The following is a 14171-nucleotide window of genomic DNA, read 5'->3' on the forward strand; positions in this document are numbered from 1 at the left end:
GCGGAGCACGGGCTCTAGGGAGCGTGGGCTTCAGTAGCTGTGGCATGCGGGATCAGTAGTTGTGGCACACGGGCTCAGTAGTTGTGGCACACGGGCTTAGTTGCTCCGCGGCATGTGGGATCTTCCCGGACCAGGGATCAAACCCATGTCCCCTGCATCGACAGGTGACTTCTTAACCACTGCGCCACCAGGGAAGTCCTTGCTAAGAAGTTTAGGTAACCAGAGTTAAGCTACTCTGGTGCAGCTGGGATCATCCCTAAATACCCACAGCTGCGAGAAGGCATGTAAAGGTGACAGCATGTCTTGGGGGCCTTGGTGGTGGCACCTTGCCTTTGGAAAGCTCCTGGCGACAGGGGCCTCATCCTGTAGGGACAACAGACCCAACAAAGCCCCAGCAGAGGGCTCAAGCCTTCTGTAGCCCCATCTGGCAAGTGGCCCAGGGGCTCTGGGTCCAGCCATGAGCCAGAGAGATCGTTGGGAGGGGGCAGATAGCAGGAGAGAGCTGGGCTAGAGATCTGGGCTGGAGTACCAGCCGCCCACTTGCCACCCACATGGCTTTTGGTACATCTGCTTCCTCATCCATGAAATGGGGATCAGGGCCTGAAGATGCTCTCCCCACCCCAGGGGGTGCAATGGCCACTGTGGTGCTTCCTGGAGGTGGGCTGCCCCACCCAAGGTGCCCCATCCTGTGACGAGAGAAACCGACTTAGGACTCGAGGGCACAATAACTTGGAACACGCCAGTCGCAACAGTTTAACATTTTACTAAATCAATTCACACGAATTCCAAATTGCAAATATAATTAAGGACAACAGATTCTGTTCTGCCTTTTAACTCTTTCATTTTCAAATCCATCATTAAGACAAAGAGTAAACAAAAATTAAGTCTGCTGCAGATTCATGATTTTTCTTCTTGAGGGGAAAAAAAAGAACATTATAGTAAAAAGAATGCCACTGGGTGTACAATAAAGCACCACGACACATGGTTACAAAATGGGCTTCCTGGACTCTGCCCCACGTAGAAGACACTGCTCTCCCCGCTGCTCTGCGTCAAGCAGGATTTCATTAAAATAAAACTATAAAATCTCCTAGGTTACACTAAAGTCAGACACGGTCTGGAACACAGTGCTTAACAACAGTAATGTCAACTATCAGTGCTAACGTAAAAACATTTTAGAAGGTCAAAAACAATTAAACTGGAAACCAAAACCTTATTTTCCCTAGATGAGCAAAACTGAAAAAAATGAAAGGGTTCCCGCCTCCCACTAGGAGTGGAGGGAATCTTTTTTTTTTTTTTTTTCCTTTTCTTTCTTTCAAATTGGAGGCGGGGGCACGGTGCGGGCTGGTTCTGCAGTTCCTCAGCCTAGTTGGCGTCCAGCTTGGCCATTTCCTGCACGTAGATGCCTATACTCTCGCTGTCAAAAAGCACAAAATACACCGTTTTGATGGAAGAGGACATTGTTGACACGAAGTAACTGGAGATGGCCTTCAGGATCAGCTGAGCTGCCGTCTGCTTCGGAAAACCGTTCCTGCAAGAGAGAGAACGACGGCTCAGCAACTAGGGGGCCATGGCGGCCACAGGACCCCCTCCCTGGCCACATCCTCCCTCCGCGAGCCCCTCGAGGCCCTCTGTGCTGCAGTGGCCTCGTGTTGGGTCAGGGTCCACAAGTGGTACTCGACCTCTGGCTGCCTGTACACAGGCGTGAGACAGCCCAGTGCCACCAGACCGGGGAGGAATGAATAGACAAAGAACTATGGCCCGCAGGAGAATGTGCTGTGCTCTGAGAGGCAGCATGCCAGCAAGGCGACAGAATCTGTGTTTCACGGCGTGTGGGCTGAGTGTAGTCTCCCGCAGGCAGTGTGAGCGCCCACGGTTCTTTTCCCAACATCACCGGGACCAGCATGGGCCTTGAGACACAGCCCAGGCTCCCAAAGGCCCCCCCGGGGGTCTCAGCCTCAGGGACGGCTGGAGGCTGGAGCTTCTCCAGGAAGCACGAGCCTCCATTCACGCAAGTAGAGGGTTACATCCTTCACACTGGCCTTCAGATTTCATGGGCGGCAGGAATCCACCTCCCGGCACACACCAGCTTGGACACCCCATAGGCCCAGGCCTTGGGGAGCTGCGTGCAGGTCGTTACCCTGGGACAAGTAGACTCTTCGTCTCAAGGGACAGCATCCCAGTCTCCAAGCCAAACTGGTGTGAATTCCCGTACAATTCCATTTAAAGTAAACGTCACGTGGCAATTCTGGAGGCAGGGGCTCAGAGCTCAGGCAAGAATGTGAAAGCAGGACTAGGAGGACGGGCGCTCCTCGCTCTGTGTGTGCTGGGGCTGTTCCTGGTCAACGCTGCAGGTGCAGGAGGACCCAGGAGGACCATGGCAGCAATGTGTCAACTTGCCTAGTCTGGGGGAAATAACGTGGACTTTGGAGCCAGTGGCCCTGGATTCAAATCCCTACTGACCCCGGTTTACAGCCCAGGATACTGAGGGTGAGAGTGAGGGGCTGGTCTCCATGGGGATTTCTTTGTTCCTAAGCAGATCGTCTTCAGTCTGCCCTGAGCCTGCGGGTCCAGTGGAGTCCGAAGTGCTGGGTCAACCTGCCAGTTTCGGCCGGGGCTTTCCTTCGGATGGGGTACCTGCTGCCAGGTGAGAGGTTTTCAAATGTGTCAGGTGCGGGATTTCTCCTAGGCTCACTCGCTAAGTGCCATGAGTTGTGGACCACCTCAGCGGCTTCTTCTGGAGGGTCACACTTATTCTATTGTCAGCACTCAGGGCTTTTCAGAGCCTTTCAGAGCCAAGGAGAAAACCATTCTTGCGACTTGTTTTTGATCAAACAGGGCTTCACCCAGCTTGACAGTGGACCCCTAGCAACTCGTGGATGCTTTAGAAGTGAAGTTCCTTTTTAGAGGACCAGGGTGTCACCCCAGGCCCGTTCCTAGCCTGTGCAGAGGAGCCTGCAGGCAGTAGTAGGGTGTGACCTAGAGTTGGGGCCCCTCACGTGCAGGTGACTCCCCCACCCCCAGGCACAAGGCATCCTGCCTGGCAGCCAGCACACATGAGCCTGTGAACCAGACCAGGGTCAGAGTCGGAGAGAGAGCTGCAGGGGTGCTCCGGCCAGGCCAGGGCTGCCGGACAGGCGGCTTCCTCCTGAGGAGACCCTGGGGCTCCGACCACCAGCAGAGTTGGGGGGACCAAAAGGCGGGCTGGGATGGAGGGTGGTGGGAAGAGGGGCTGTGCTGGAAGTGGGGAGGGTGGGGACCCTGCGTGGCAGGTGATACCCCTCGTACCCTTCCCCACTTGGGGCCTGCAGGCTCTGTCTGGGAAGAAGCTGTCCTCACAACACCTGGCTCAGCCGCCTTGACTATTTTCACAGGAGTCGAGGAGCACAAAGGCTACACTGTCCGGAACAAGACACGCGCTGGAAAGCGCTGGATGGAGTGAACCCGACCTTCTGCTCTGAGGGCCTCTCCGCAGTGAGTGTGTCGTGGGGCACCCAGCTCGCACCCTTATAGGGGCTGCCCTTCCTCCAAGCAACCCTACTCCTGAGACAGGGGCCAGGCCAGCCACGGTGGATGGCAGGCACAGGGTCACGTGAATGAGGGCCCATTTTAAACATCTCACAAAGAGCAAGTGTTTATTCTCCTGCTGTAAATACAGGAGCTGCCCTAAGGACTCATTTCGTTCCTGGTGAGGAAAGCCTGAGGCGGCGGCAGCCCCTGGGCAGACAGGCGGGAGTGGGCAGGGCTGTGAGGCTACGGCAGGACAGCGGGGCCCGGCCCGCCACTGGAAGCAGCCTGAGCTCAGGCCAGGGACTCTGAGGGCCGCTGCCCCAGGCAGAGCTCGGCCTGTGGGCACGACCTGGCTAGGCGGAGGCTGAGAGAACTGCAAAGAGTTGCCTCTGCACTGGAAGCCCGAGACCACGCTCCACCAGCCCCAAGCTCCCCCACTAAGGGTGCCCTCCTGCACGTCGCAGGTGAGCTGGGCTGAGGTGAGGGCCTGTGGAACTTCCCTGAAGAGCAAGCTGTCTGTTGTGTGGCCTGATGGTCACAGCCCATCTCCTCTGGTGTTTGCCCAGCCTGAGCTGACCCTGGCCTGGGCTTCGTGAGCTGCCCTTATGCCACCCTGCGGCCACTCTGCCCGAGCCAGGGGAGATGTGGTGCGGTGCAGAGACGCAGGGTGTGGCCGCAGGGCCTCCCTGGAGCACCCGCAGCAGGCTGGTCACTCCGCCTATGCCCAGCGTTGCGCCTATGCCCTGACACAGACCTTCTCCCACAGCTTTCTGTGCCTCTGCCTTGGACCCTTGAAAAGGGATGTGTGACTCTGACCGAAGGGACATCAGTTCCTGTTCCTCTACATCAACAGTTCTCAACATTAGCCTCTGTCAGGATTACGGAGGGCCGGCCAAGACGCAGGCTGCCAGGCTCCGCCCAGGAAATCAGATGAGGTGAGCCTGGGGACCATGCTTTGAGATCCACTGTTCTACACGCACTCAGGGTGGGCCCAAAGGTTAAGAACCTGCATTGGGAAGAAAGGTCGGGATCAAAGGTCACAGACCTGCAGCCCATGCCTGGATGCCCTACTGTTAAGGGAGCTTGGGCTGGTCTGGCCTTGTCCTTCAAGGTTGCTGTTGGGTGAACTGTGAATATGATTTGTTTCCAGGAAAACCTCTTGTTGACAAACCCATCCCTCTGTCTGAGGCACTCACAGCCTAAAGGAGAGACCCAGCCATGGGACTATGGGCCCTCTGGACCACGCAAGCCGCCAGGAAGGAATGGAAGAGGTGATGGCTTTCCTGACGTTTCCAGGTGGGTCCCAAAAATGTTTTCTAGTAGGCACAGTTAGAAGTATTTGTAATGAAATGGAATGTAGAAGTGGATGCTTTCACAAGCATGCTTTACATGCAGAGGCCCTGCACCCTCAAAACAGGGGCAGCTGTGGCACACGCAGTGGCCTGGAGCCACACGGGATTTGCGTCTGGGCCCTGTCTCTGTGCCTTGTTTCCCCACCTGGTGAAATGGGGTAGGTAATCAAGTATTTATTACCTGGGGAGGCTGTGTGTATCGAACAAAATACTGTACAGAGAGCCCTCAATCGACAGTGTCATCTCTAAAGTGGGTAGTCTCGAAGGGTCTTTCTAAAGGCCCACACAGTGGAAAATGGCCTTCCCAACCCGACCCCATGATAGCTGGGACTGGGTGACTGCTGCTATCTTTGCTGCTTCCCTGTGCTGACAAAGTCAGCATCAGGGCCCCAGAGGGCTGCTGCCCGGGTCTGAGATGTCCCGTTCTCTTGGAGGGCCACGGGCACGCTGCGGTGTGGCAGGGGCCCCGTCGGGGTCCCCTGGTGCAGTACTGAGCAGCTTGAGAGTGGCTTGCCTACGCATCTCACTCATCGTGTGGCTTCCTGGCTGGCTGGCTGGGTTCTTTTGTTGAATAACCACAGCCCTTCTGGCCAGGTCTTTGTGCCGTCCTCCCCAGCTCAGGCTTACTGCTTCTGTGACGGTCACTGTTCTACCGCTGTACCGTGTCCGCCTTCTGGATGAGACCAGATGGCCCCTCCTCAAGGTGCATTAGAGCAAGGGCAGGTAAGGGCTTCTGCACTCCAGTCAGATTCCAGTTTCAATCTTAGCTGCCCTCGGGAGCAGGCGTTCACCTCTCTCAGCATTAGTTTTCTCCACTGGAAACTAGGTACTGCTTGGCGATGGCAATGACGACAGTGGTGGTGATGCAGATGCGGCTCCCCATGAGATGGGTGCCCCTCCTGTTCCCATTCGGCTCCTGACCCTGCCAGCTGTGCTCACGCCAAATGTCTTAAGTTCCCCTGCGGCCAAGCGCTTCCCACCCCACATGGAGTTTATCTTAGACTTAGACCTTTTTTATTGCCTTGACCCGACTAAGAAGGTGTCTGAGCTTCCCCCTGAAGTCGCTCCAGCTGTGTCTGCAACAGCCTTTCCCAAGTGTCTTAGACCTCAGTTTCCCTGGCTGTTGCAAGGGGACTCCATGGGCTACCTCCCACCTGGTGCCCTCCTGGGTCACCTGCTCAGTGATGGCCGGGGGCTGTACACATTGGTCGCTTGTCCACTGGCCCATCTGATGGCAGAGACGTGCGTTCACAGGGCCACAACACAGAAGAGGATTTGCTCCCTCCAGCTGTGCTGGGCCCCTCCTCATCCCTGCTCCTGGTGAGCTCAGCCTCCAGGGCGGGACAGGGCAGATGCTAAGGACTCCAGGCCGGGGGCTGTGCTGAGCCGGCTGATCAGGGACCCGGAGATTGCCGTGAGGAGAGGCTGTGTCCTGGGGGTTGGAAAGCGCGGATGGATCCTCTGGAGGAGCAAGTTTAGGAGCCTGACCCTGAAGGCTAACTAGGAATTAAAGCAGATTCTAGATGGACTCTGCTTTTCTTTTTGCTGGACCAGGCCACCTGTCTAATGGTCTGGGCTGTTTGGGAGATGGACAGGGCAGGGCGTCTTGGCAGCCTGGGTGACGTGGGCAAAATGTCTGTCACCCCATGTGGACCCTCCTCTGCTGGGATTAGGTTTCCCGCACACTGTGCTCCTGGGCGTTCCTGTGTTCTGTCTGGCTTTGAGTAAATGCCCAGCCAGAGACTACCCCATCCAGAGGTAAAGGGGAGGCTATCAAGGCCCTGAGCTGAGAGCAGTGGGTTAGAAGAGGGTGAAGCTAAAATTCAGAAGGGGATGGTGATGGGCCCAATGCCTCCAAAGCTAGAGAGAGGCCGGGGCAGCACAACCCTACAGAGGCCTCTTACCTTCGCTCACTCCAGGGCTCACGTGTTTTGGGTTAATAAGTAATTCTCCCCAATTCAGTTTGTCTCTGTCCTTTATATTTGTCTTCTGAGGCCCACACCGAGGGGGTAGGGAGGCTGACAGCTCTGCCTGGGCAGGTCAGGGAATTCCAAGAGGTGTTTCCAAGGTTCTCTAGAATCCACTCACACAGAGAGTGCAGAGGCAGTGGGGTGATCCTCTGGCAGGATGCTCGGAGGTGGGTCTGTTGACCAAAGGGGACAGGAGGCAGGGGTTCCGTGTGCCTAATACCGAGAGCACTGAGGCCAAGGACCTCTGAGCAAATTCTGGCTCTACCAAGTACACGCCGTGTGACCTCTGGTGAGTGACTTGACCCCTCTAAGCTTCTGTGTCTTTGCCTTTGAGTGGGATTAATAGTGCTGCTCACTTTGTGGGGTTGTGAGATACTGCAGACGAAGGGATTAGCATAGTGCCTGGGACTCAATGAATACCCACAAGTGGTAGCTTCAAGAAAACAAACTGGCTTTCCTTTTAGGCTCATAAATCTAAGGAGAGTTTAATCAAAGCCCCAAACTAGCTAGTCCCCAAGTACTGCCTCTCCGGAGAGGGGTCGTCCCCTAATGTCAAACAGAGCGGAGGGAGTGGGGTATCCATCAATATTGTGACCAGGATGCCCAAGGACAGGAGGTCCGGATGCCAGAGGTGGTTTCCCGAGGCCAGGGTTACACCCCGGGTCTCATTTGCCTCCAGTGGGCTTTAAGATTGGCCCCCAGTCTTGGGGGCCGATGGGCTGGAGGAAGGGAGTTGTAGGGCTGTGGTCATCGTCCACATGCCCAAGATGCCGGGCCTCAGCTGAGAGAAAGTGATCCCACAGCTCTTTACCAACATGTTTTGCATTTATATTGTTTTAATTCCAACATGACTTTTATGCCAGAGACACTGGATGCCACAAACAAGCTGTTTTATTTCCCCTCCTAAACCCCACTGTGATTTACTGGCCGGCTCTGGTATAATCCCAGTCTTTGCTCATGAAAGAGAGGGCAGCTGTTTACACGGCTCTGTGGGGCAAGGTCTGCCCGACAGATGTGGGGCTGGGTGGCTATGCACATGTGCTTGACTTTGGCATTCCGCCCTCTTAAAAGCTTTCAACTGATTATTTTTTAAAACTTTTTACTCCGTGAAAAATGTAAATAAGTTTGTAATAACAGATGCTCTTTTATGGGCATGACTTTTACGCTTCAATTAAAAATTTCCCACTAGTCATATGAAAGAGCATGAAATTATTACCTCCAATAAAGGCTCCTATTGCTTCTCTCCTCGGAAGCACCTTTCATCAGAGTAGATCAAAGTGCCTCCGAAACACTAATTAACTGAGCCTCAGAACCGTGTGTGAGGAAGGGCAGTCCCTTAGCCTCACTAGCTGATAAGGCAGGCCAGGGACAGAGAGGGTGATTCATTTACCAAAGGTCACACAGCAGCGCAGTGCTGAAGAACAGAACTTCCATGGGAGGTGGGGGGCTGGGAAGGTGGGAGAAGCAGGAAGTTAGCTAATTATGCTCAGATCCAAAAGCACTTTGTTAAAAAAAAAAAAAAAAAAAAGGTCTTGAATTGACTCTGGGACTGAATCGGGCACCTATACACCTCTCCACAGTTCCTGGGAAAGTTTAACCTGCTGGGTGCTTGCTGACCAGCTTATGAAGGATGCTCGTCTTCGCCAGGTGCTCTTAGAGCCGACTGAAAAAGGCTGTTAGATGCTCTAGCTCTGTCAGCTCTGCTTTCAACAGGCATTTAAATGGTATTGACTTTTAAAATGATGCTCAACAGATGCTTTTGGCAGAAGCGAACGGAATGAAGATGTATGGTGACGGGAAACATAGATGGCAGTCCAGAACAACAATCGTGTCAGCTCTGGATGTCCCTGCAGAGCTCGGCACAGGGCGGAGTGAGTGTGGGAACGCGAGGCTGGGGGCCGTGTGCGTGTTCACCTGTCCTCTGCTCAGGGCCCCTCCCCCGACACCAGCTTCTTTGTGCTAGTAAGTCCCAGAAGAGAGCCCACTGTCAGTGCAGAGGACTGAGGGGCCCTCACACAAAGGAGCACCTGGTCTGGGAGGCCTCGGCTGCCCGGAACTGCAGGGCCAGGGCCAAGGCCAGGAGGGGAAGAGAGGGGAGGTGCGGCGCCCACAGCTCACCTCCAGGAGGGACTGCAGAGGAATGCTCCTTCTGTCCCAGATGGAGGCAGGCAGTGACAGAGGCTCCAGAGGAAGATCTTTTCCCACATCAGGTCCTCTGGTGGGTCCACCAGTCACGTGTGACTGCCCTGGCCCACAGGAAGCCCTGGGGCACAGTGCCTGTCTGCCTGTAAGCAAGGCCTTCTGGGTACAGCGACTAAGCTCTGCTTGAGCAGATGTGACAGGAATTCCGCCCAGACTAGCTCTGTCCCTGGCACTTGGGGTGTGGGACCCTCAGTGATGGCACTGTTCAGGGAAGCGGAATTACAAGGCCTGCCCAAGATAAAAACAGCAAAATCCACTCTCTGTCCTCCTCATGGGTTTGGAAGAGAAGTGCTTTGAGAAGAGCAGCTTTCTATACACACACGGAATAGTGCTGAGGACTGTGACTCAGGCTCTCCCAGGAGGGCGATGCAGCCTGCGGTGTCACGGGACGTCAGTGTGCTGGGACCTGTGTTGCCACCGCACAGCCCGCCTTCCTCGGGAACTGGGAGGGACTGATGGCAGAGACCCTGGAAGGCTCCCGATCTCCATGGGAAGCCCCAGGGATGATACAGAGTCCGGGGCTGCGGCAGCTCTGAAGGCCAGTTTCCCTTTGCTTCCGTGCCCCATCCAGATGGCGAGCCTTCCAGAGGCCTGCTGCTCAGACCCTTGGTAGGGAGGACCGTGGAGATGTGGCAGGCAGTGAGACACAGCCTCAGAGGCAGCCCTCATATCTATCTTCATCGTGGCAGAGTTCTCAAAGCATGCTCCCTTTGGAGAGCTCCTTTAATTTCCGAGCAGTCCTGAGAGGCTGCGTGGGGGCACGGTCACATCTATTTTACAGAGTAGGGGGCTGGATTCAGAGGGGGGGTGGGGGCTGGATTCAGAGGGGGGGTTAATTTGCATGCCATCACGCAGCTGGTTAGCCAGGCCCGAGCCCGAGCCCAGGGCTGCCCTGACAGGCAGGACCTGATGGGCTGTGTGCTGGCATCTGGGGGTGCACCACCCGGGAGCGGGGGTGGTTGGGGGTTGTGGCTGAACCCTGTCTGCCTCATCAGCGGCTCAAGGACTACACCCTTCCAGTGCGGGCCCTCTGGGTGGTGTGTCTGTCTTAGGGGCAGTTGTGCTGCTCCCCACAGCCTCCGTGAGTCTCCCTGGGGAGATTTCAGGGCTGGGAGGTGGGGGAGGCCCAGCCCTATTTCACGCTCACGTATCTGCCCACTCAGCTCCACCTCAGCAGCAGGGCAGTGAGGCACAGGGAGAGCAAGCAGGTTTTGGGGAGGTGGAGGATGCTTGGGAATACAAAGATAAGGGGCAGAGGGCTGTGCCCAGAGGATGCTGGGGTTTGGGGACAGAACTGTAACACAGCTATATGGGCTGGGTCTGGGAGGGGCTCTCCCGCTCAGTATCCCTGCATTCACGCCTCCCCACCCACCTAAGGTCTTAGTGTCCTTCAAGGGTCACCTTCTGTGATGACATCTGCTGTCACGGCTCAAGTCTGATTCTCTCCTCAGGCTTCCTGTCTCCCTACATCTCTTCAACTGTCCCTCACAATTACTTAATGTCTATGTTCTTCCCGATTTCGAGCTTCCGGTCTCCTCAACAAAGGCAAGTGCTTGAAAGTAGCCTTAGCCGACCATGGGCACAGTCGGAGCTCCCTGCAAGCATGGGCCGCATACGCAGGGGGACAGGCCGTGGGCCCTTACCTGCCGCTGCCGATGGATGGAAAGGCGATGGACTTCAGCTTCTTGTCATCCGCCAGGGCCAAGCAGTTCTTCACTGTCTTTTCCAGAAGTTCCTCACACTTGTCTGCACCCCAGACGGGACTGTTACAGTGGATCACAAACTTGGCGGGCAGGCCATGGCCTGCGCTGACAGCGGCTGGAGGGGACAAGACAGAAGCAGTGAGCTAGGTCCCCCTGCAGTAGCACGTGTGCTAGGTGCCGAGCCCAGGCCGGCTCTCCAGCTCCAGCACGTCTGCCCGGGGCCCCTGACCACCTGGTCCAGGAGGGCTGCAGCTGCCTGCTGCCTTGTGATTCCCACGGAAGCTCGAGCCGGAAACTGCTTGTCCTGCAGTCTCCTCCCTCGGTGGCGGGGTGGGGTGGGGGGACGCCAAGCCAACCCCCACCCCTGGAAAGTTGGCGTTAGGACGCGTGGCCACCAGGAACTTTAGCCAAGGTCACAGTAAACCCTCTCCCTAGCCTCCCAGAAGGCCGAGCCATAACCATCTAACTTGACCAAATGTGTCAGAATGTTTGTAGCCTCCAATTAATCGCCTTTCGGGGGTCTCCAACCGCCCTGTCCTCAAGTGGATTAATGTGCATTTAATTATGATGTGCCGATATCTATAAATCTCTGACACAGTTCGGAACAAACCTCCTGGGAAAGTAACCCAGATAGCATGTCTGCTGCCCTGTTCTTCTCCCTGACTAACCGATCCTGTTAGTTTTGACAGACTTAACTGGACAGTGCTTTTAGGATGGAACTATTTTCCTCTCCTAGAAGAGGAGCCTTTTTCCAACTACAGATCTCCATAGCAGACCTGCCTTTCCAGACTTGTTCTCATTCTCTGCCTCTTGTCAGATCTGAAGACACTGGTCTTGGGTCTGCTCCTACCAGGAAATATATAACAGGCCAGCCCATGTCTCCCAGAGCATGTTCCAGGATTCCTGTCCCAAAAGTTGCAATGTAAAGGTGGTGGTTCTGGAACCAATGGGTCTGGTGAGTGCTGCCTGGGAGACCTCTATGCAGGAGCACACTAATGTCTCCACCCACTGCTCCAGTAAGACACCTAAACTTTTTTGACCAAGTGTTTTCTAAACCCACTTTGTGACGAACACCATCAGCGCTCTCCAAGGGGTCTGGGCTGTTAACGGGTATATTCTGTCGCTAGGAGAACCTGGAGAAGAGTGATTTATGGGAGGTGTCTCATGCTGCAGTAGCAACTGCTCTGATCCCAGAGTCACAAGTCTGATTTTGAGTCCTGGCTCTGCTTGCTGACTGGTTCAAGAACTGTGGGCTTGAGACTGGGGGGCTTAATTCACCTGGATGTCCACGTGAGAAGTAACTGCTAAACTATGCATTGAAAAGACAAGAAATGTGTTAGCAGTGATTATCTTTGGACAGCGGAACAGGGATATGTTCTATTATTTCCTTTCTACTTAAAAAATATTTTAAAACATTTTCTAAAATAGATCTTAAAATCAAGAACGAAATGTGTTCTTGCTTTTGAAACAGGCAAACATATCTTTAGCTGTGCTAAGTCTAACGGGTTTGTACCAGCTGTGGCTCTGGTGTCACCAGACAAGTTTGGTGTGTGGCAGCATCAGGGCCACCTCTTATCACACCTCCTGCTGAGGGTCACCAAATGGGCTTTAACTGGAGTACCAACAGGAAGGACCCTGGGCTGGCACAGAGAGAGGTGCCAGTAAGGGCCTGAGGAAAGGCCAGGAGCCCCTGGCTGGGTAGTTTATGCTGTGTGTGTCCTCCCTGTTCAGTGTGGGCGGTTCCAGCGGGGAACTCCCTGGAAGAGCTCGGTAACTGTGCCCCCACCAACTCTCTGCAATGCCATGCCCTTTGCAGGCAAAACAGAACTGGCAGAGCAGAGGTCAAAGGCAATGCCACCCTCTTATCCCCGCCAGGACCCGTGACTAGCCCAGGATGGGAGTTTGTGCGTTAGTCACTGGGGAAAGAGAGGTAAGGCCTGGGGTACCCTCAGAGAAGGTTGTGTGGCTGTCACATAGTAACTGTTGATGCCCACATTAAGATTCATTTTAAAAACAAACAGGATTGGAAAGACAGAATTGGGAACCATCTAGTAAGAAGAGAAAACTGGAGCCCAAAGGGGAGGAAGGGAGTGGCCTGTCCTCACATAGCTGGTGGGGTGAGCCAGCCTCACCCACTGTTCAGACTCCCAGGTGCTCGGGAAACCCTGTGTCCACCTAAAATCCCCAAATCCAGGCTGGCATCAGTAAGAAGTGCCCTGCCTCTAGTTCTTAGCAGTAAATTCTCCTCACATCACATTTCAAGTCATCTTGTTACACCCCTCTTATCAGGAAAGGTGTAATTGGCAAATGAGAGATGTGTATTTACATTTCTCCCATGAAAAACACAGATGGCTGAATGAAAATGATTCATTTGCATCTCTCATCAGCAATTTTGCAGATGGCTCAGTATCCCTATCTATACTTCTCAGCTCTTAGATTTGCCGAACTTGGCTTCTGTAACTGCTTAAAATTTGAGGGCTAGACATCAAACACTTAGAAGCTATTTTAAGTAATGAAGAAAAAACTTGGAAAGGCAATTTCCACAACCCTTAAGTTCCCCTGACAATTTGTATGTGATAAAAGTCTAACAGGCTTTCTTCTGCCTCCGGTCTCAGAGATAGCCACGCACCTCTGAATTCTAAGTCGTCCTGTAAAACCGTTTCCCTAAGGCAGCATGCACGACGCCCAGATCAGCACAGTGCCTCCCCACCTCACCTCCAGCTACTTCCAAGGGCCCGTTCTTTTTCCGGAGTTCCAGAACAGCTTCCACGAACTCCTTGCCACCCTTCTTCTCCAGCGTGTTTCCTAGACAAGGACAGGGCGAGGTCAGATGGCCATCCTTGCGTCTCAGGGCACACACAGACACTTAGCATGTCAGGTGATTACATACTAAAAATGATCTGACTGGCTAAATGTCCAGACAGCTGCAAGACAGGAACAAAGCCCTGGCTGAGTCAGAAAAGTGAAGTTTCGAAGAGATTCACCATCGGCCAGTTACCACTCTGCACTGCCGGTCACCGAGCTATCTTTGCTGCCTCTTATCTGGGGGTGACTCGGGGTGATCCTGGACATGCCAGAGATGCGAGGGAGATGCGAGACGCCTGTTCTCTGCAAGCACGCCTGTCCTGCATGCTTTCCATCAGCGTGAGAAAGCAGATGGTGCCGGCTTCCAAGGCTGATGCCTCCCCCTGGATTTTCTTCCCTGTCTCTGGGGAGAAGCCCCAAATAAGGAGGTTTTAGAAGAAGCACGCCGCGCTTCCATCAGCAGCTAGCTCTCCTCTTGGCGGCAGGCCCGGAAGAGAGCATGCAGACTTGGCCACCTCGGGGCCAGCATTGTTACCATGCTTAGTTCCTATTTTGCAGCTCTGGTGTCATATGTGAATACAAAAAAAAAAAAAAGGCCTCAGACAGTATTTCCTTAATCACACAAATGATTC

At 54.4% G+C, this 14171-nt stretch overlaps 1 protein-coding gene across 4 annotated transcripts in view; it reads right to left on the reverse strand.

Annotated features, from left to right (window-relative positions):
* Positions 1-747: 747 nt before the first annotated feature.
* The window catches only part of MACROH2A1 (macroH2A.1 histone), an 80048-nt gene continuing 66624 nt past the window's right edge, over positions 748-14171 (reverse strand). For all 4 annotated transcript variants that reach the window (XM_082651446.1, XM_082651444.1, XM_082651445.1 and 1 more), the window contains exons 7-9: positions 13450-13539; positions 10675-10849; positions 748-1528 (exon numbers count right to left, since the gene is read on the reverse strand). In XM_082651446.1, coding sequence (XP_082507572.1) covers positions 1363-1528; positions 10675-10849; positions 13450-13539 — 431 coding nt within the window. In that variant the 3' untranslated portion in view covers positions 748-1362. The remainder of the gene's footprint in view (positions 1529-10674; positions 10850-13449; positions 13540-14171) is intronic.

The sequence above is a fragment of the Grampus griseus genome (assembly GCF_964374135.1).
Source record: "Grampus griseus genome assembly, chromosome: 3".
NCBI lineage: Eukaryota > Metazoa > Chordata > Mammalia > Artiodactyla > Delphinidae > Grampus > Grampus griseus.